The sequence below is a fragment of the Hyperoodon ampullatus genome (genome assembly GCF_949752795.1).
Source record: "Hyperoodon ampullatus genome assembly, chromosome: 10".
Lineage (NCBI taxonomy): Eukaryota > Metazoa > Chordata > Mammalia > Artiodactyla > Ziphiidae > Hyperoodon > Hyperoodon ampullatus.
Window position 1 is genome coordinate 65,888,270 of NC_136923.1, and position 21,816 is coordinate 65,910,085.

The following is a 21,816-nucleotide window of genomic DNA, read 5'->3' on the forward strand; positions in this document are numbered from 1 at the left end:
GGGACGGGGAAGGGGACCAAGTGAGTCCTCGCAGCAAGCTGCCCTCTCCCCTCCCCTCCCTGTCACGGAGAGGTCCCCCACAGCAACCCCCGCCCCCCCATGCTGCTGGGACCACCTCTGTAGAGATGAGAGCTCCAGGGACCTTGAGATCAACCGGAGGTTTAGCACAGCTGGGACCAGGAGGTTGTGAGGCTAGCTAGGGAGTGGGTGGAGGTCAGATCACAAAAGGCCTTGTTGGCCAATCCAAGGAGGGGAGGCGCAGAAGGAGGCTTTCGAATTAGCTCTGTGGCTTCAGACAAATTATTTAATGTTCAAACCCAGTTTCCTCCTCTGTAAAATGGTGCTCATGACTAGCCCCTTGGGGGAAGTTGGTGAGAATTCAGAGGAAGTGGTTGTGAAATGCTGAGATAGAGTTGGCCTCTGAAATGGTGGGTCATCATCATCATCACTTTGTCCTAGAGGCTGGGGTGGCATTGAAGAATGTTAAATGCAGGAATGGGTGGATGGATGGATGAGTGGGTTTCCTCCAGAGACTCAGGATTAACCTCAGCCATGGCTGGAAGGGAGGAATTTCAAGCCCAAGGGTGACCAAAGCAGAGAGTATGAAATGGTCCTGACTGAGGTCGGGAAGGTGCAAGGTTCACTGTCCTGTCTCTGAGACCCGGAGGCCTGTCCCCGTAGTTTGGTGTCTCTCATCTGTTCGTCTTTCTCTAATCTCTTTCTGCTTCTGTTTCTTATCCTGTTTATCTTTCTGACTCTGTCTTTTCTGTCTCTCCCTTCCTCTCTGTGTCTCTGTCTCTCGGTCCCCTTCTCTCTTCCTCCTCCATCACCTGCTGCCTTTTCAGGTCTGGGCAGGGTCTCAGGGCTATGACAGGAGTTATATCCGCAGTGTGTGACAGCCCAGACTGGCAGCAGATCCCCATGGGATGGCTCCAGCTGGGGGGGTGGGCTGGGTGTGTCTCTGAACTTTTTGTGTGGTATCCCGCATCCCCACCCAGGAGACCTCGCCTTTTAACAGTGGTGCCAGGAAAGGGGATGACCTGATGGCAGGGGGTTGTCAGTGATGCAGAAGTTTCTTTGTTTTGTTTTGTTTTGTTTTGTTTTTTGTGGTACGCGGGCCCCTCACTGTTGTGGCCTCTCCCGTTGCGGAGCATAGGCTCCGGACGCGCAGGCTCAGCAGCCATGGCTCACGGGCCCAGCCGCTCCTCAGCATGTGGGATCTTCCCGGACCGGGGCACGAACCCGTGTCCCCTGCATCGGCAGGCGGACTCTCAACCACTGCGCCACCAGGGAAGCCCTGTTTTGTTTTTTTAATTGAAGTATTGTTGATTTACAATGTTATGTTAATTTGTTCTGTACAGCAAAATGATTCAGTTATACATATATATATACATTCTTTCTTTTTTCATATCCTTTACCATTATGGTTTATCACAGGATACTGAATATAGTTCTCTGTGCTATACAGTAGGACCTTGTTGTTTATCCATTCTATATATAAAAGCTTATATCTTCGAACCCCGGCCTCCCACTCCATCCCTTGAGAGGTTTCTTTGGAGGCCTCCCTGGTGCCCTGGAACCCCCTGCCCTGAGGGAGGGACGCCTGGGGAGGTGGGTGTCTTCTTTCTGCTGACCCAGCTGCCTTGTCCCCCAGGTTGGTGGATGACCGCTGTGTCGTGGAGCCCGCGGCTGGGGACCTGGACAACCCGCCCAAGAAGTTCCGAGGTGAGACCTCTGCTCCCCCCACTAACTCCCCTCCCCCTCCTGGTGCTGAGTCCTGGACCTCGGACAGAACCCATTCAACCCAGGGGCCCAGTGGGCGGGTTAGGCAAGGTGCCACCCACAGCCCCCTCACACTGCTGTCTGTGGAACCCCCATCGGCTTGAACGATGCCATCTCAGCAGGATGGCCTCTGCCTTCATTTTCCGGGGGCCACACCCCACTTCTCAGGGGCACACCCACTTCTGGCTGGGGGCCCGTTCTCCCCTGACTTCCCCACCACCCACAAGGCTTTCTTTGTCTGTGTGACTGGGCGTTTTCTGAGGGAACAGGGGAGGAAAAGAGAATCTCCTCAGGTGTTAGGAGGCCCAGGGTGAGGGCCCTTCTCTGTGCCGCACGGTGAGGGGGTTGGACCCCATGGTCCCCGGGCAAGTGCCTTCCCTCTCTGTGTCCTCCGAGGTCAGTGCGCACCTCAGCCCCGCCCCACAGGCCCGGGGGCCCTCGTGAGGATGAAATGATAGCCTGCTGTCACTGCGTCCCGCAGGAGAAGGTGTCATTGTGGTGATTACTTGTGAGGCTGAGACAGACAGGCAGACGGAGCCTGGGCGTGGTGGGCAGGTTGGGAGCAGGCAGGAACATGCTAGGCTGTGCCACCTTGGCTGCCCACGTGGCTGCTCCTATGGGGAGAGATCAGCTGGGATTGTCCTCGAGAGGGATGCGGTTGAGGGAGGGGAGTGGCATCCTTGGCGCTCTCTGTCTGCTGGGGGCCTTGCTTATCTGTCGGAGTGTGGAGGAGATAGAAGGGCTTCTCCCAGGCTGCAGGGGGGCCCCACATCTACTGTTCTGCTTCCATCGTGTGCCTCTGAGTGGGGTCTTAGGTCAGGATGTGCCTGGCTCTGTGGGGCCCGCCTCTGGCACTGGACCTTCCTCACCACCGCCGACCCCTCTGTCCTGCCCCATCTGGCCACACTGCCTCTCACCTCATCCCCTACCCCTGGCGCTCCCTTGTTCCCTCTAGCCACACCAGGCCCGCTGCTTTTCCTCACGTTTATTAGCCATGCTCTGGGTAAAGATGGAGGTTTCGGGTGGTCGTGTGGGCTGCCTGCTTGGAGGCACAGCTCTGGCACTTTCCCGGAGCCAGGAATAGGAGAGCTTTGATTTCTGCTCTAGCTGAGGGTTTTGGGTGAATTCTTGGGAAGAACTTAGAATGGAAGAGAGTGGTTGAGGTCCCGAGGCTGGGCTGTGCCAGGGCAGGGAGGGGACCGGGGCTGAAAGGAGAAGGTGGGTGGTGTGTCTCGGCGTGTGCAGTCAGCTGTGTGGCGTGATCGGTGGTGACAGGGAGGTGGGTGTGGCAGAGGAATATTTGCCCTCGAGTTCCGGTAGACAGAGTTTGGGGCCAATTTTTGACAACAAAACAGCTACTTAGCAGAACAAGTGCTGCTTTGACTTCTTGTCCTCCTCCCACTCCCTCCTTTCTCTTCCTCTTTATTTTCCCAAAGCCTGTGAGCAGGACCCACCCCAGCATCGTGGGCTGCTCCGTGTTCCCCGAGGCTGTGCTGGGCCCCACCAGCTCCGGGAGATGCCAGAGGGGCTCAGCCTCCAGCCTCCTCCCCACCCACCCTGCTCTTGGCCTGGCCTGGGTGTCTTGGTGAGGCGGGCAGAGGCCCCTCTGGACCCCCTGTGGCCCAGTGTGGACCTGAGAAGAGCCCACCTTCTGGGACAGAACCAGGTCTCTGTGCAGCCCCTTGGCTGGCGAGTAAGTTGGAGTGTGAGAACCTGGGACAAGAGACACAGACTCCAACCTCTTCAGCTTTGAGGTTGAAGCCCAGAGAAGAAAGGTTGAGCTTGGCCTCCAACCCTGGAGTCCCGGTTCTCATTGTTCCGTGTTTCTCCTGCAAACAGCCCTGCGCTGGAGGGAGGTCCCAGCAAGGGCATGGGGACCATGGCAGGCATTTTAGAACTTGGTCAGAGTTCATCAGAGATGGCCAAGGTGTCCTGAGGCCACCCTGGGGTGGGCCCGGCCTTGGCTGGGAACTGTGGTGTCTCCCTCTCTCCCCACATGGCTCGCGCCTCCTTCACCTGCTGACCCCGGAGGCCCCCAGGCTGGGTCGGCCAAGCCCGTGAAGCCCCCGCCCTGCCTCCATCAGCCTCTGGTTAGCTCCCTGTTTGTGGTTTCAGCTCCTGCACCTTCCAAGGCCATCCCAAGCCCCGACATGTTCAGGGAATTTTTTCCAGAGTTTGCAGGGCCCTGGGAGGCCCAGGCTGCCAGTGCCCCAGTGTGTAGGGCACCCCACGCCAGCCTAGCCTCCCTGACCTCCGCTTTGTTGTAGGGGTCTTGGGTTATGGCTGCTCAGAATCCTGCTCTCCTGGCCGGGCCGGGTCTGGGCAGGTCCCCTCCCACAGCATGGGCGCGGGAGACCCACTGCAGAAGGACGCACCTCCCCATCCACCTGGGAAGCTCAGTGCTCACACCCCCGGCTAAGGCGACCCCACGAAATGTGTAGCAGTCACTTACCCACATAGTGGGCGGCAGGTGCCGGGGAGGGGGCTGATGAGGGGACCTCCCTGTGCTTGCACCCTGGGTGCCCTCCGCCCCCAGCCTCATGCCTCTGCTCTACCTGCCCGTCTTCCAAGCCCGGTTTATTGTTACTTTTATTAAGATCTGCTTCAACTACTAAAATGAAAAAGTAAAGAGAAAGATAACACACACCCATGCACCCACTACTGAGCTCTCTCAAATCCTTTTTCCTGTGTTTATTTCAGGTCTTTTTCATTTTTAAAGAGATAGCATCTTATGCATGTAGCCAAAGCCCCCTGTGTCTTCCCCTGACCTCTTTCTCTTCCCCCTCCCCAGAGGCAGACACTCTCAGAAATTGGTATGCCTCATTCAGGGGCCTGTTTTTATGCTTTTGCTTTAATACGTAGAGATATTTCTATGATGAATTATATAGGGTATTCTTTTCCATTTTTCCAACCCTGTATGTTGAAGGTAGCCTTCTGTACAAATCTTTCTGCACTTTTTTCATTGGTGGCTTCTCTTGTTGCAGAGCACAGGCTCTGGGCACGTGGGCTTCAGTAGTTGTGGCACATGGTCTCAGCATTTTGTGGCTCATGGGCTCTAGAGCACAGGCTCAGTAGTTGTGGCGCATGGGCTTAGTTGCTCCGTGGCATGTGGGATCTTCCTGGGCCAGGGCTCGAACCCGTGTCCCCTGCACTGGCAGGCAGATTCTTAACCACTGCGCCACCAGGAAAGTCCTCTGCACTGTTTCTGAGACTTATTTGTATTGACCCGCGTGGCTCTAGTTCATCTGTTTAATTGCTACGTAATATTCCACTGAGTGAGTAAACTGCAATCCTTTTATTGGTTCCCCCGCTGATGGACGTTTATCTCATTTGCAGTTTTTGGTAATTGCCAACAATGCTGCAGTGAGCACCCTGTACACATATGTCTCCCTGGGCTCGTGGGTAAGAGTTTCTTGGGTGTGTTCCAAGTGAGGGTGACCTGGGTGAGAGGCATCTCTCCTGTCTGGCTAGGAACGGCCCTGCCGCCTTCCACGGGGGCTGTGTTTACCCCCACTCCTCGCCCCCGTTCACCCCTGCCAGACTGTGGGTGCATGGGGTGGGGGTGCCCTTGCTGCACCCCTATCCTGGCTACACTTGGTTTTGTCCCACTTAAATGTCTTCCAGCCCGCTGGGTGTGAAATGCCCATCTCACTGTGGTTTTTTTTTTTGCGGTACGCGGGCCTCTCACTGTTGTGGCCTCTCCCGTTGCAGAGCACAGGCTCCGGACGTGCAGGCTAAGCGGCCATGGCCCAAGGGCCCAGCCGCTCTGCGGCATGTGGTATCTTCCCGGACCAGGGCATGAACCCGTGTCCCCTGCATCAGCAGGCAGGCGGACTCTCAACCACTGGGCCACCAGGGAAGCCCTCACTGTGGTTTTAATTTGCATTCCTCTGACTACTAGTGAGACATCTTTTCATATGTTTATGGGCCACTTAAAATCTTGTTCTTCATCTTTTCTTTTTCCTCTTCATAAAAGTAATACAAATACAGGCTCTAGGATCCAGATGGGAGCATCCCACCCCATCCTCACTCACCTCCTGTCCCCGTCTCCTGGGACAACCCTACTAGAGAATCCGACTAGGTAGTTTATTCATCCGGTTACACCTCAAAACGTTGTGCAAACATCCATCGAGAATCTGCTCCCACTGCCCCCTGCCATCTCCACTGTTGTCCCTCCAGGTAACCACTTTCTTTAGTTTCTTAAGCATCCTCCCGTGGTCCTTAATGCAACTGCAAACATATGTTCAGACTTCCTTGATTTTCTTACACTGGGGTAGCATTCTATATGCACTGTTCTATTCTTTGCTGTTTTTTTTTTTTTTAATAAATTTATTTATTTATTTTTGGCTGTGTTGGGTCTTCGTTTCTGTGCGAGGGCTTTCTCTAGTTGCAGAGAGCGGGGGCCACTCTTCGTCGTGGTGCACGGGCCTCTCACTGTCGTGGCCTCTCTTGTTGCAGAGCACAGGCTCCAGACGCGCAGGCTCAGCAGCTGTGGCTCACGGGCCCAGTTGCTCTGCGGCATGTGGGATCTTCCCAGACCAGGGCTCGAACTCATGTCCCCTGCATTGGCAGGCAGATTCTCAACGACTGCGCCAGCAGGGAAGCTCCTCTTTGCTGTTTTTACTTTATGAGTCTTACTGTGGATAGATCCTACTGGAGAGCTTTCTAAATTAGTATATAGAGGTGTTGAACTCTCTTTCTCTCTCTTTTTTTCACTTAAAAACTCATTTTGTCCATATCCTGGACAACTGTGAAAACAGTGTTCCTATGGTTTACATAGTTTTAAGCATTTCAAAAATATTTTTTTTCAACTGTGGTGAATAGCCACGTGAAGTTTACCATCTTAACCACTTTTAAGTATACAGGTCAGTGGCATTAAGCAGTCTCATCAGCCATCACCGCCGTCCATTCACAGAGCTGCTTTTCCTCTTGTAAAACTGAAGCTCTATATCCATTAAATAATAACTCCCCATTCCCAACCCATCCCTCACCCCAACCACCGTCCAACTTTCCATCTATATGAATCCAACTAGTCTTAAGTACCTCACATGAGCAGAATCGTACCTTATTCGTCCTTTTGTGGCTTATGTCACTTAGCATAATGGCTTCAAGGTTTACCCGGATTGCAGCCTGTGTCAGGGTTTCTGACCACCACCCCCCTCACAGCTCCATAGCTGTCCTTCATGTGGCTCCATCGTAATTTATTTAACCAGTCCCCTCTGATGGGCACGTGGGCTGTTTCTAATCTTTATCATTCCTGACAGTGCAGTGAAGACCCTTGTCCCTTGTCATTTTGTACAAATGCAGCTGTGCTCTTGGAATGAAGGACCCGTGGGGAGATTGCTGTGTCCAAGGGAGGGGGCATCTGTGGCTCTGATCTTTTGTCTTGCGCCTTGTCCAACAGTGTAATAGGAGAAAGCAAACTCATTCACCCTTCTCATCGTTTCTTCTGCTTGCTACCCCAGGTTTTGCTTATTCCGGGAGAGTTTCTCTCTCAGCCCATCCCTCCACTTTCTCCCCTCCCCCTGCCCCCAGCAGCATGCTGTCGCTGTTGTAGATTCTCCATGGTCACCTTTATTAACCCAAGTATCATAGTCGCACCTTAATTTCTCATCCTGTCAACTCCTGCAGTGCTCCGCCTCACGTCTGCCTTCCACCAACCACGCGCCCTTTTAGTTTTACATCAAGACTGAGTAAGCTTTGCATTCTCTTCTGTAACCGCAACGGAGCCTGCGTTGTTCTATAAGTTGAGTCTAAATGTTAAAGATTAGAAACAGATGTTTACATGATTTATACAGAGTTTATGTATAATTGTGGCTGGATAACTTTATTCCCTGTGCTCTCTTCTTGTCTCCAATCCCCTGCTAGTGCTTTGCAACCTTGGTTGGGCAGCAGAACCATTTGGGATCGGGGGTGGGGGTGGGGTGTGCCTTTCACGATGCATATCTGCAGGCCTTGACCCCTGCCAAGATCTATGGGGGAGCTGAGAGTTTGTTTGTTTGTTTTTTTTTTTGCGGTATACGGGCCTCTCACCGCCGCGGCCTCTCCCGTTGCGGAGCACAGGCTCCGGACGCGCAGGCTCAGCGGCCATGGCTCACGGGCCCAGCCGCTCCGCGGCATGTGGGATCTTCCCGGACCGGGGCACGAACCCGTGTCCCCTGCATCTCCAGGCGGACTCTCAACCACTATGCCACCAGGGAAGCCCATGAGAGTTTGTATTTTTTAAATCTTCCCCCGCCCTGATGATTCTGTGCAGTGGTAGTGAGTTTTGGAGTATTGCATACCTTAGTTTCGGGGAATGTCAGCTGACTTTGATAAAGGAATATCCTCTTGTCTGCAGCCTCACCAGCCCTGTGCCCCCACACCCACAGGTGCATTCCCCCCAGCACACACAGTCCTTACGGTAGGACAGCCCCTGGACCCAGACTTTTCTCTTGGCCTTTGCTGCTGCTGGTCCTGCGTGGGCCCGGTCTCCTGGCTACCCTTTCACCCTCCCTCCTCTCTTCCCTTCTGCCCCGCGGTTTTGCGAGAAGGAAGGTTCTGGCCCCTCTTGGGTTTTGGACAGGGCCGCCTTTGGGCAAAGAGCACAGCAGAGTAAAAGCATGGAGATGTGCATTGCTCATAGGGGTGGGCCACAAACATTTTAGAGGGCTCAGATCATTTATTCATTCAACAAGCATTTTTTTTTTGACTTGTGTTTCTCTTCTTTTTTTTAAACCATTTTAAAAAATTGAAGTATAGTTAATTTACCATGTAGTGTTAGTTCCAGGTATACAACACAGTGATTCAGTTATACATAACGTGCGTGCGTGCATGTGTGTGTGTGTATATATTCTCTTTCAGATTGTTTTGCATTATAGGTTATACAAGATATTGAATATAGTTCCCTGTGCTATACAGTAGGTCCTTGTTATTTATCTATTTTATTTTTAATTTTTTTTCTCAGGAAAGAAGTTTTCTTTCCAAACCCCTAGGAAGGCATTACAAATAATGGAGATAGAAACCCAAATTAAACCCTGAAACAAACAGATGGCTGGATACGGGTGGGCCTGCAGGAGCAGAAAGTAGGGGAGATGTGTTCTAGACGGGGACCTCACCCTGGAGCCTGAGTCTGTATATTAATGTGACTGTTCTGGGGAAGGGGAGTTGGGAATCAGAAATCCTCACCCCACCCACCCACAATGTTGCCTGAGATGGTTGGGAGGAAGAGGAGGCAGCACGTGAGGGCAAAGACGTCACCAAGTCTGACCTTGGCATTTACTGCCTGCTCTGATCCCCAACATTCCATAAATAAGTTACCCTGCATATCTCAAGTTGAGCTGGGGAGCAAGCAAAATAGCCCCAACCTCTGAAAGCGGAGGCAGGGCAGTCTGGAACTGAGCGGGGCTACAGGAGGACACAGGCGGACTCCTGCTTCGGCCTTTGCCAACACTCGGCAGCTGGGCGTCCAAATGAGGCTCCTCTCCCCTGCGGTGACAGGGCCCGTGCTGACGCGGGCTGGGCTGCTTGGTGCTGTTGGTACACCTCTTGCTGAAGTTGCTGGGCCAGCTCCAGGTCGCTAAGACCCAATGTGCCTCGCGATGGCTGCTGCTGCTACAGGGACAAGGCGATCATGTAGTCCTGGTCCACCTGCTGCTGCTTTTCTGGGGAGCCACTCCCACCTTCTGCTCCAGGTCCCTTGCCCAGGGAGTGACTTAGGTGAAAGTCAGAGTCACAGGAACAGCTGTCTCCATCCACGTTGTGCAGGCTCTCCCACACCACTCGCTCCTCCTGTAGAAAGCCTTGGTCGGTGACCAGTAGGTACAAGTGACCCTTGTGCTTAGTCATAGTGCTAAAGTGGTTGTTCCGGAAAAAGACGCTAAGTTTGTCCTCCTTGGCAGCTGTTGTTAGCTCACACAGACCATGGTCGGTCAGCTGTGCGGCGGTGGTCTGCAGTCAGGCCTTCTGTCACGAGGTTGGTGTCACTGGAGTGCTTGCAGGTGATGATCTTCTCTACCAGTTGGTTGTAACTCAGTTTCCCAACTGCGCTCACAGCCTCAGGACTCTGTGGATCAACAAGCCAGCCATGGTACAGAGGTATGCCTAGTAGGTCAAAGACACTGCACTCAGGTGTATACTCAGAATCAGAGACACCTGTGAATAGCACATTGCCATCCAGACCTGTGGCCAGTTTAGGCAGCACTGTCATTGCATCGTCCACATTCTGCTGAAAATTAAGCTGAAGTCCTTCTGACTTCTCCTGGGGCTTGATGGACAGAAGGCAGTCTCCAAGATGGGCCATGACCTCTTCTGATGTGATCACTTCCTTCTGAGGTGGAGCTTCTATTTATCTATTTTATATATAGTAGTGTGTATATGTTAATCCCAAACTCCTAATTTATCTCTCCCCCCAACCCCCCCCATCCCCTTTGGTAACCATAAGTTTGTTTTCTGTGTCTGTGAGTCTCTTTCTGTTTTGTAAATAAGTTCATTTATGTCATTTTTTAAGATTCCATATGTAAGTGATATCGTATGGTATTTGTCTTTCTGACTTACTTCACTTAATAGGATAATCTCTAGGTCCATCGATGTTGCTTCAAATGGCATTATTTCATTCTTTTTTATGGCTGAGTAATATTCCATTGTGTATATATACCACATCTTCTTTATCCATTCATCTGTTGATGGACATTTAGATTGCTTCCATGTCCTGGCTATTGTAAATAGTGCTGCTATGAACACTGGGGTGCATGTATTTTTTCAAATTAGAGTTTTCTCCTGATATAAGCCCAGGAGTGGGATCAACAAGCATTATGTGACATATAAATAAAGGAGGCATGAGGCAGGGCCCTGTCTCTGTGATCTGCTCCCCCAGGGGCCCCTGTCCAGGTTCCTAGCACAATAGTCTTCCTTTGTTTCTGCTGCGGGAGCACTGCTGATTGTGGAGGCACTGCAGCCTGGGAGGGGTCTTAGAGGCTGTGAGCCCAGCCCTGTGCCCTCCTGGGATTCCCTCCTGTGACGGGGAGCTCACTACCTCCCAGCACGGCTCATGCTATCGTCAGGCCCAGTCCCCGTGCCAGCGTTTCACCGGGACCCAGAATCCTCTATCCCTTCACATCACACTTTAGAATAGGATTTTCCAGCTCATGCCTCCTTTCCAGAAGTAGAAAAATCTGACATCCTTTCTGGAGTTTGGGCTTATGAAAATCACTGATGCTTTATCTGTGTCCAGAATAAAAATCAGGTAATAAAGAACCTGTTTCTGGAATTTTGATTGGCACTCTCTTAGGTTGAGTTCCCTAGAAGCAGAGTCTACAATGGGAGAATTATTGAGGAGGGGTCCCAGGAGGAGTGTGAGGGCGCCGAGCAAGGAGGTGGTTTTGGGGGAAGAGAGGCCTCAGGCCGATCCCACAGGGACCACTGCAGGCGGTCCCCTCCTCCTGCCAGTGGATGGAGGACACCCCTTGGGGGCTGGGGGGAATGTAACTTCCCAGGCATCTGTGGGCAAGATGGGGGTGGGCCAGAGAAAGGATGCTGATGTGAATGGTCAGCTGCCAATGTCCACAAAACCTGGACACAGACAGGGCATGGGGTGGTGGCCCAAGGGCCTCTGATAAATCTCCCGTGGGGAAGAGGGCATGCGTCCGCCTCCCAGGTGAGGTCCCACTCTCAGACCTGCTTCTGGGCCCCTCCATTCTACTCAGCACAAACCAGGATGCTCCGAGTTCCACGGGGGTCTTCTGACCACTGCCTCTCTACCCAAGAAGGGTTGGTGGGGTGGAGAGGGGTGGGGAGAGCAGAGCTGGGCTTTGGGGGCAGGGCTGCAGGCCAGGGATTTCCCCTGAGCCCCGCATGAACCGAGCTCCCTCCTTTTGCCCTCCCTCCTCAGACTGCCTCTTCAAGGTGTGTCCCATGAACCGCTACTCGGCCCAGAAGCAGTACTGGAAGGCCAAGCAGACCAAGCAGGACAAGGAGAAGATTGCCGACGTGGTGCTGCTGCAGAAGTTACAGGTGTGTGTGCACAGGTGTGTGCACGCGCAGGTGTGTGTGCCCTGTCCCAGGGCACATGGCTCAGTGAACTGTGGCCTGCACTTCAGCTGCCAGCCAGGCCTTCAGCTGGACACCACAGTGCAGTGAACGACCTGTGCAGCTGTACATGGAGTTACCAGGGGCTCCTAGAGACAGTGGCTCCAGTGAACCTGATTTAAGAACTAGTCTTGGGCTTCCCTGGTGGCGCAGTGGTTGAGAGTCCGCCTGCCGATGCAGGGGACGCGGGTTCGTGTCCCGGTCTGGGAGGATCCCACATGCCGCGGAGTGGCTGGGTCCGTGAGCCATGGCCGCTGAGCCTTGCGCATCCGGAGCCTGTGCTCCGCAACGGGAGAGGCCGCAACAGTGAGAGGCCCGCGTACCACAAAAAAAAAAAAAAAAAAAAAAAAAAAAGAACTAGTCTTAACCTCACCCCTCATTTTATAGAGTTGGAGCGTGGGGCCCTTCAAGGGGACTGGGCCATTGTGGTCATCCTACGAGTTGGCAGTGGGGCTTAGACGGTCCCTGGGTCTCTGGCCGACCTTGGTGTGTGGTGTGAGGGCCTGGTGGTTGCTCTCAGGCCTCGCAGTTTACATCCTGGGCGGTTCTCTCTGGACAGAGCTCAGGGCGTCCAGCCCAATCCCCATGGAAAAGAGAGTGGGAGGATTGGCTGTGGTCAGCAACTGTTGCAGCCTGCTTCTGAGACCCTCCCCCGGACCTGGGGCCCTGCCCCCCATCAGGCAGACCTTGCTTCCCGGTATCCCCTTCTCTGAGGAGGTGGTGTGAAATGGGGAAAGAGTGGGCCCGGGTGGGCCCCACCCACAGCTGTGAACTGGGCTGGAAAGAGGGGGCTGGGTGTGGGCTGCTGAACTCTGTTATAAATAAGGCCATCTCTCATCCTGGGCTGGGGGCTGTCACAGCTTCCTCCTGCTGCCGCCACAGGCCCAGGCTGAGCTGTGGATCTGGCTGGGCGTAGGGCATTCACTTGTGTGCAGACACTCAGAACCACACGTGGTCACACAGCCGTACACTGTAGGTTTGTGGAAAGTCACATGGTACCTGGCATGGCTCCCCAGCAGTCATCCTCCCACCAGCCTCCGGCATGAGGCCCAGATAATGGGACTTGAGGAGATGAAAGGGGCAGAGGGGCCACTGCCCTCAGAGAGAGCCGGTCTGATGGAGGAGACGGAGCCCCCACCTCCAGGACCCCCCAATCTGATGGAGGAGACACAGTGTATCCTCGGGCAGCTTCCGGTCTAATGGGACAGAAGAACCTAAAATGGTGTCCTCAGTGGGATGCAAACCAAATCCTGGAGGCCTCAGGGTTGGATCTGTCAGAGTTGGATGTGGCTCGTCAGGGAAGGCTCCCTGGAGGCAGTGGGCTAGGAGCACACACAGTTTGGGGAGGGAGGGTCACAGAGGAGTGAGGGTGGAGGGGAGGAGGAAATGACGCCAAGCACACCTGCCGGCGTCTGGGCTGGGCCAGGGGTCCCCTGTTGGGGCACCAGGAGTCTGGTGAGGTAGGGGAGTGAGGCACAACCTTAGGTTATCTGCTGGGGGTGTTGGGGCGTAGGGGGCTCACAGGCCCGCTGGCTGCCCCCTCCAGAGGGAGGTGGCGAGGAGGGGCCCGAGGGGAGGAATCTGGTGCCGCGGGCTGCGTGCTATACACACTCTGAGCCTCATTCTCTCATCGGTAGTGGGAGGACCAGGCCAGATGGCCTCAGGAGGGTCACTCTGGGTGCAGTGCCAGGACCTGCATGTGTGTGGGGGGGTGGGAAGATGTGTCCCTCCAGGAGCAGGCTTCTGGGCCCGCCCTCCACCTCTGTGTGTGTCTGTGCAGCATGCGGCCCAGATGGAGCAGAAGCAGAATGACACAGAGAACAAGAAGGTGCATGGGGACGTCGTGAAGTACGGCAGTGTGATCCAGGTGTGACGCCGGGGCAGGTGTGGGGGTGAGGGGTGCCAGTGCCATGGCACCAGCCAACCTGGGACTGTCTCTGTGACTGCGCGTCTGCCTCTATGTGTGCCCGTTGCTGTGTGGCCTGAATGGCTGTGTGCACGGGTGTGTGTTCAGCACTGTGGCCACCAGCACAGATTCTGGAGCCCCGAGGTCCGGGTTCACATCTTGGCTCTGTGACCTGGGCAAGTTACTTCACTTCCCTGGGCCTCTGTTTCCCCAACTGGACAATCAGGCCAGTGATAGTACTTCCCTCTGGTTGCTGTAAGGTTCCTTGAGCTAATACTCGTAGGGTGTTTAGAACAGCGCTAGCTCTTTGTGTGATCACCCGCATGCTGGACTGGGTGTGTCATTGTGCGTGTGGCCATGTTTGTCTCGGTCTGTGTGTCCAAGGGTCCAGTGTGCCCCCCAGTCCCCCCCTTTCTGATGGGCTGGCCTCCTGGGGTGACCTCCCCCCGCCACTGCTTGGCCCCCCGCCGCCTCGCAGCTCCTGCACATGAAAAGTAACAAGTACCTGACTGTGAACAAGCGGCTGCCGGCCCTGCTGGAGAAGAACGCCATGCGGGTGACACTGGATGCCACGGGCAACGAGGGCTCCTGGCTCTTCATCCAGCCCTTCTGGAAGCTGCGGAGCAATGGGGACAATGTGAGGACGGGGCTGGGGGTGGGGCCTGCTGGAAGGTGCAGGCCACAGCGCCAGGGGGGCTTCTCCAGGGTCTTTGGTGTGGGGGCTGCATGAGCTCATGCCTGTTTCTTAGGGGGCAGACTGGCCAGAGGGAAGCCTGGGGGCCCAGCGGTCCCCACCCTCACTCTGCTCCATCTATCCCCATAGGTGGTTGTGGGGGACAAGGTGATCCTGAACCCTGTCAACGCTGGGCAGCCTCTGCATGCCAGCAACTATGAGCTCAGCGACAATGCTGGCTGCAAGGAGGTGAGCGGGGCGCTGGGCTGAGATAGGCTGGGGTCTGGGGCCCCTCACGGGAGTGCTTGCACCTGGACAAATGTCTCCCAAGCAACAAAATACAAAGAAACTGTAAGGGACTAAACCTACCCGCACCCATGCACAGTCAGGGCAACGATGAACAATAAGATACAAAAGCACCAAAAACCAACTGCCACTTCTGAGGTCCCAGGAGCAAAAGCCAGGTACTGCACATGATCCCCGCACCACCAAGGCGGCGCCACCGAGGGGGCGGGCAGATCGCCTAAGCCACGCCTGCGACCTAACCCATGGATCCGCCCCTGACCTCAGCCCATTTAAGGGACCAGCTTGCCTGGCCTCAGGGAGCAAGCAAGGGCACCTGTTCCTTGTTTTCACTCCTCGTGCTGTAGCCTTGCCTGAATTTCTCATCTGGCCTCTTATCTATTCTCCTGATTAAAGAGGCCAAGGACCTGGGTCGGTAACAGGGTGGTGGGCTGATATAGGCTGGGACCTAGGACCCTTTATGGGAGTGCTTGCCCTTGCACCTGGACAAACATCTCCCCAGGCAACAAAATACAAAGAAACTCTAAGAGACTAAAAGGAACTGCATGCGTGCACAGTTGGGGCAAGTTGTGAACAGTAAAGTACAAAAAGGCCAAAAAAACCAACTGCCATTTCTGAGGTGCTGGGAGCAAAAGCAGGGTACTTACTGTGCATGATCCCTGCGCCGGACACCACCAAGGGGGTGGGCAGGCCACCTAAGCCACCCCTCTGGCCCCACCCATGAATCCGCCCCCCCCACCCTATATAAGAAGAGTGAGCAGGGCCACCTGTGACTTGTTTTCCCTCCCTAGTGCTGAAGTAGGAGTCCTGCTGAAGCCTCGCCTGAATTTTTCATCTGGACTCTTATTAATTTCTGTTGATTAGAGTCCAAGGACCCTGGTTGGTAACAGGGCCAGCCCGCAGCGGATGGGTGTCCATGTACCCCCGCCCCTCAGGGTTGCTTCCTCCAGTCCTGTCTACAGCTGGAGGGGCTGGGTGGGCCTCCCTGCTCCCTGCCTGTCTCCCAGTGTCTGCCCACATTCTCCACCCCACTGGGTGGCGGCCTCAGGGCAGCTGGGCTGGGGTCTGGGGGCCCTGGTTGGGAGAAGACACCCCCCTGTGCCCTAATGGGGGCTGGGCCGGCCTCCCCTCACCCGCTTCGGGTCTTAAGCTCCGGCCCACTCCCCAGCGGCCGGGGGCCTGCCGGGCCTCACGGGTCTCTGTGCGCTTCCGCAGGTCAACTCTGTGAACTGCAACACCAGCTGGAAGATCAACCTGTTTATGCAGTTCCGAGACCACCTGGAGGAGGTGTTGAAAGGGGTAAGGACTGGGAACTCCCCGGAAGCAGCCCCGCCCCACCCCCACATGCCCCCCTGCCTGCCTGCCCCCACCTTCCGAGCACCCAGCTCTGCTCCCTGTCTGGCCCTCCCCTCCATGCTGCCCCTTCTCTGCCTCTGCACCCCCATCCGGCCTCCCTCCACTCCCACAGGGCCCTACCCAGCGGCCCCAGCCAGTCCTCCCCTTCTCTTGTCTCTGGCCTCACAACCCCCCTGTCCATCCTTTCCCAGTCCTGGCTGCTCTCGCTTTGCTGTCTTGCTAAGGGGGTGGCAGTGGACTGGGGGTCCCCATTCCCCCACCGTGGGGTGGGCCCAGATTCTTTGAGCACCCTGTGCCTTCCTTGACAGCTCTCCACGGTTCCAGGCCCCCTGCCCTTTGCCCTGTGCCCTCTTGGGCAAGGATGCGAGGCTGTCGGGTCGGGGCCTGTAGGACATAAGGGGTTGGCAGGAGGGGCCGCCCTCTCGGAGGGCTAGGTGTGCACCCCACCCTTGGCTTGCTGGCTCAAGAAGGAGCTGCGCCAGCATCTGAGACAGGTGGGCTCCTCCCCCGGGAGGGTCCTTGTCCGCCCTGAGCCCACACCCCGCTGCCTGCAGGGAGACGTGGTGCGGCTGTTCCACGCGGAGCAGGAGAAGTTCCTGACGTGCGATGAGTACAAGGGCAAGCTGCAGGTGTTCCTGCGCACCACGCTGCGCCAGTCCGCCACCTCGGCCACCAGCTCCAATGCCCTCTGGGAGGTGGAGGTCAGATCCCTGCTTCCGGCGCCTGGGCCCCAGCCCTCCTCTGCAGCCCTGGGCTTCCCCCGCTCCTCCTCCCCCTCTAGGGTGGGAGGTCCACCCCCATCCGTCTCTCCTCTGAGCCCCTCTGCAGCCAAGGGGCCAGAGAGGGTCCCAGAGCCATCCACCCAGAGCTCTCCAGGCCTGCGGTGCCCCCCCGCCATGCCTCACCCTCCCCAGCCAGCCCCTCCTTCCCGCCTGACACCCCTGCACCCGCCAGGTGGTCCACCATGACCCCTGCCGTGGAGGAGCTGGCCACTGGAATGGCCTGTACCGCTTCAAGCACCTGGCCACGGGCAACTACCTGGCTGCTGAGGTGAGTGGGGAGGCAGAGGGCATCCAGGGAGCTCTGGCCATGCGTGCACAAGCATGTGTGCCTGGCACACGTCTGCACAGAGATACATGTGTCTGTGGACCCTGGCTTCTCTGCACTCATGCATCTACTTAACAAATATTGTCAAAGACGTGCATGACTATGAATAAGTCTCACAAATATGACTGTGTCTCCTACTATGTGCCAGGAGCTATTCTAGGCACGGAGGATACAGCAGTGAGCACGACTCCCAGCCCTTGTGGAACTTACATTCCACATCCATGTCTGTCCGTAATGCACAGGCTTGTGTATATTGGGGCATTCATGTGTGTGTGTCCGTGTCCATCTGTGGGTCTTTGGAGAGGGGCCGTGGAGGGCAGGGCCTGGGGCTCTTGTTCGTGCCTCCTCCATGTCAACAAGGAGTGGCATGAGTTTTGGGGCTGGAATGGGCACCCTTGGGAGGTTGGGGGGGTTCCTGACTGCCCCAACCCAGGGCCATATGTAGACTGTATTTTGGAGTGGGGGTCATGTGGATAGCCCCCCTATCTTGTATCTCTGAGCAGGAGAACCCCAGCTACAAGGGTGACGCCTCTGATCCCAAGGCAGCGGGAACGGTGAGGACCAAAGGAGGGTTCCAGGGCCGGGAAGAGTGACTGTGCACAGCTGTGGGGTGGGCGGGGGTGGGGCTGGGGAGGCCGCGAAACCCTGGGAGGTGGGCTGGAGGGAGACGGCCTCTCAGGTGGGATCCTGGGTGGTTTCAGGGGGCCTGAGAGGAGGGAGGGGCTCCTGCCTGAGTTGAGGTCCTCACCACAGGGTGCCCAGGGCCGCGCAGGTCGCCGGAACGCTGGGGAGAAGATCAAATACCGCCTGGTTGCTGTGCCCCACGGCAACGACATTGCTTCTCTTTTTGAGCTGGATCCCACCACGCTGCAGAAAACTGACTCCTTCGTGCCCCGGTAGGTAGGCGCCGTGTGCCTGGGCACCGGCGGGGGTGCCCAGGCTGGCACCTGTACTCCCTGCGCCCCCCACTCCTCTGTCTTTCTGAGGTTCTTTGGCCTCAGGACCTGCCATGAATTTCCCCTCTGGGGATGCAGCTCTGAGGTCTGTAGGCAGCTCACCACCACTGAATGTTTGCCATGTGCCCCGCCCTGGGCCCTGCACCCTGGGTGCCGCCTTGTGCTAGTTCTTTATCAAAATGCCTTTGCTCCAGTGTTCTTTAAAGCCAGTTGGCCTGGGGCTCAGGCACAGGTGGCGTGACAGCTTGTCCAGGGCGCATTGGGTGCGAAGGCTGGACCTCCTGACTTTTAAGACCCCCCAAACCCCGAGATTCTAAAATGTAACATCAAGAAACTTCCTGGGTGTAAGGCAGGCTTTAGCATTGACTGGCTGGCTGATCTCAGGCAGCTGACTCTGTCACTTTGCCCCAACTTCCTCACCTGTGAAGTGAGACTATCAAGTTGCCTGTCAGCAGGGCTGATGGGAGAATTAATTGAGTCACTGTAGGCCCACGATCCCTTATCGGAAACTCGGGGCCAGATGTATTTGGAGATTCAGATTATTTTTCATTTCTGAATGTTAATTGTATTTCATAGTCAAAGACATGAGTATTTCCGCCGTGAAACGCATGAGTGTTGACACTAAATGGGATAGTTTAAAAGTACTTTTATTATTTATTTATTTATTTTGCGGTACGCGAGCTTCTCACTGCTGTGGCCTCTCCCGTTGCGGAGCACAGGCTCCGGAGGCGCAGGCTCAGCGGCCACGGCTCACGGGGCCAGCCGCTCCGCGGCATGTGGGATCTTCCAGGACCAGGGCACGAACCCGTGTCCCCTGCATCGGCAGGCAGACTCTCAACCGCTGTGCCACCAGGGAAGCCCTAAATGGGATAGTTTAAATAGCCTCATTTGTTCCGATGAATTTGGGTCCTGAGCTTGTAATTAAGCCTGGGCTTTCAGAGCTTGGTTCTGGGGAGAGTGGGCAAGGCATGTGGGCCTGGGAAAGCACAGCACGTAGTACAGGGCCTGGGGGCCGTGTTGCTGGTCTCTCTGCTCTGGCTCAGGCTCCTCACCTGGAGGGGACCCGTGCCCCTGTCCCATGGCTGCTGGGTGTGGAGGCAGGTGGAAGATGGGAAGCCCCAGGGGTTAGAGCGGGCAGACTGCTGGGTCACGCTCCGTGGTGCACTCCCCCTGCTGTGTCCGCCCCCCTGCCTGCAGGAACTCATATGTCCGGCTGCGGCACCTCTGCACCAACACGTGGATCCAGAGCACCAACGTGCCCATTGATGTTGAGGAGGAGCGGCCCATCCGGCTCATGGTGTGGGCCCACCGGGGCTAGGGGGCTGGGCTGGGGGCTGGGCTGGGGCCCAGGCTGGTCCCTGAGTGCCCCGCTGACCTCTGTCCCTGCAGCTGGGCACATGCCCCACCAAGGAGGATAAGGAGGCCTTCGCCATTGTGTCGGTTCCTGTGTCCGAGATCCGAGACCTGGACTTTGCCAACGACGCCAGCTCCATGCTGGCCAGTGCCGTGGAGAAACTCAGCGAGGGCTTCATCAGCCAGAATGACCGCAGGTGGGCCTCAGGGGCAGGGTTGCCGAGGTTTCCTGAGAGCCTGTGTCCTCCTGGGGCCTGTGTTTCACAAACAAAGGAGTCACAAAGCAGAATCTGGATAGGCTGGGTGGGGGCAGGGTGACAGAGGTGGGGACTGGTCCCTGCGGGGCCCTGGCTGACCTTGGGCCCCAGCCTTACTGCTCACATACTCCAAGAACTAGCCTTGTGATGGAGCCATCATTACCCCTGTTTTACTGATGGTGCGATTGAGGCTCAGAGAGGTTAAGAGACTTGCCCAAGGTCACACAGCTAGTAAGTGGTGGATGGAAATGCAGAGCCCTTCACATCAAACACCCTGCCTGTGCCCTATTGGTTCTTTCCAGATCGGAGTATCCTGAGATTCTTTGTCTAGAGGGCACTTTGGATCCAGGGTGGGTGGGGTGAGGGGTGTGTTTGGAAAGTAGTTCGGGGTGAAGCTGGGAGAGAAATGGAAGGCAGATGATGGGCTCTGTGCTGTGACAGCAGGGCTGGCATGTGCGGAAGAGCTGGTTGCCCCAGGGGGCATGTGACGGGGGTCCTGGGGGGTGCCCAAGGTCGGCACCTCACACTCGTCACCCCTGGTGTCCCTTCGTGAAGATTTGTTATCCAGCTGCTGGAGGACCTGGTGTTCTTCGTCAGCGACGTCCCCAACAACGGGCAGAACGTGCTGGACATCATGGTTACCAAGCCCAACCGGGAGCGGCAGAAGCTGATGAGAGAGCAGAACATCCTCAAACAGGTGGCCGTGCACATGCATGGGGGGGTGGGCGGGCCTCGGGGAAAGGCCAGTGACCAGGGAACAGGACACTTTTTTTTTTTTTGGCTGCGTGGCATGTGGGATCTTAGTTCCCTGACCAGAGACTGAACCTGTGCCCCCAGCATTGGAAGCACGGAGTCCCAACTGCTGGACTGCCAGGGAAGTCCAGTCCTTTTTTTTTTTAATTTTGTGAACAGGACGTCTTGTGAACGTGAGCTTGCCTTTTCCCATCTCCAGCTGAGCTGTAGTCTCCCTGATGTTTCTCATCAATTCTTTTTAAAAATTAAAAAAATATATAATAATAATTTTTTTTTTTTTTTTTTTTTGCCGTACACGGGCCTCTCACTGTTGTGGCCTCTCCCATTGCGGAGCACAGGCTCTGGACGTGCAGGCTCAGCGGCCATGGCTCACGGGCCCAGCCGCTCCGCGGCATGTGGGATCCTCCCAGACCGGGGCACGAACCCGTGTCCCCTGCATCGGCAGGCAAACTCTCAACCACTGCGCTACCAGGGAAGCCCTATTATTATTATTTTTAAAAAATGGAGGTATGGTTGATCTTATCACCTCTTTAAAAAAAAACAAAAACACCCGCAATATTCATTGAGCTCTTACCATGTACCAGGCACTGCCCTAAGTGCCCTACATGAATCGACTCATTTGATCCTCTCAACCTGAGGAGAGCTTATTTATTAATCATTATCCCCATTTTACCCGTGAGGAAACTGAGGCACGCAGAGGTTGGAGTAACTTGACCAAGAATCCATAGCTAGGAAGCAGCAGGGCCAGGATTTGCACTCAGATATCAGGCTGAGAACTTGAGCTTGTTTTTTTTTTTAATAAACTTATTTATTTTATTTATTTATCTTTGGCTGTGTTGGGTCTTTGTTACTGCGCATGGGCTTTGTCTAGTTGTGGCGAGCGGGGGCTTCTCTTCGCTGCGGTAAGCGGGCTTCTCATTGCAGTGGCTTCCCTTGCTGCGGGGCATGGGCTCTAGGCACGCGGGCTTCAGTAGTTGTGGCACGCGGGCTCAGTAGTTGTGGCTCGCAGGCTCTAGAATGCAGGCTTGGCGTTTGTGGTGCACGGGCTTAGCTGCTCTGCAGCACGTGGGATCTTTCCAGACCAGGGCTCGAACCCATGTCCCCTGCACTGGCGGGCATATTCTTAACCACTGCGCCACCAGGGAAGCCCAAACTTGTGCTTTTTAAAAAAAAATTTTCTAAATTTTTATTATGAACATTTTCAAATGTTGAGAAAGTATTGAAAGAATAGTACACCGAACACTGCCTGAATTCACTTGTTACCACTTTGCCAGCCTGGCTTTATGTAACCCTACATCCCCACATC

At 55.5% G+C, this 21,816-nt stretch overlaps 2 protein-coding genes across 2 annotated transcripts in view; one reads left to right on the forward strand and one right to left on the reverse strand.

Moving 5' to 3' along the window:
* Positions 1-21,816, forward strand: part of ITPR3 (inositol 1,4,5-trisphosphate receptor type 3) — a gene marked incomplete at both ends in the record, with an annotated part of 67,110 nt that overhangs the window by 13,302 nt on the left and 31,992 nt on the right. Inside the window, 13 exons of the mRNA XM_079712515.1 lie at positions 1,654-1,724; positions 11,650-11,771; positions 13,627-13,713; positions 14,231-14,389; positions 14,576-14,674; positions 15,944-16,027; positions 16,639-16,785; positions 17,039-17,134; positions 17,695-17,745; positions 17,945-18,087; positions 19,345-19,444; positions 19,537-19,697; positions 20,313-20,454. Of these exons, the coding sequence (XP_079568641.1) occupies positions 1,654-1,724; positions 11,650-11,771; positions 13,627-13,713; positions 14,231-14,389; positions 14,576-14,674; positions 15,944-16,027; positions 16,639-16,785; positions 17,039-17,134; positions 17,695-17,745; positions 17,945-18,087; positions 19,345-19,444; positions 19,537-19,697; positions 20,313-20,454 (1,462 nt within the window). The remainder of the gene's footprint in view (positions 1-1,653; positions 1,725-11,649; positions 11,772-13,626; positions 13,714-14,230; positions 14,390-14,575; positions 14,675-15,943; positions 16,028-16,638; positions 16,786-17,038; positions 17,135-17,694; positions 17,746-17,944; positions 18,088-19,344; positions 19,445-19,536; positions 19,698-20,312; positions 20,455-21,816) is intronic.
* LOC307058624 (ubiquitin carboxyl-terminal hydrolase MINDY-1-like) lies at positions 9,168-10,092 on the reverse strand (the record flags this gene model as incomplete). The annotated part of the gene is given in 3 exon segments (XM_079712163.1): positions 9,168-9,374; positions 9,378-9,717; positions 9,719-10,092. Coding segments are annotated over 3 exon segments (891 nt in total). The 5' UTR covers positions 10,063-10,092.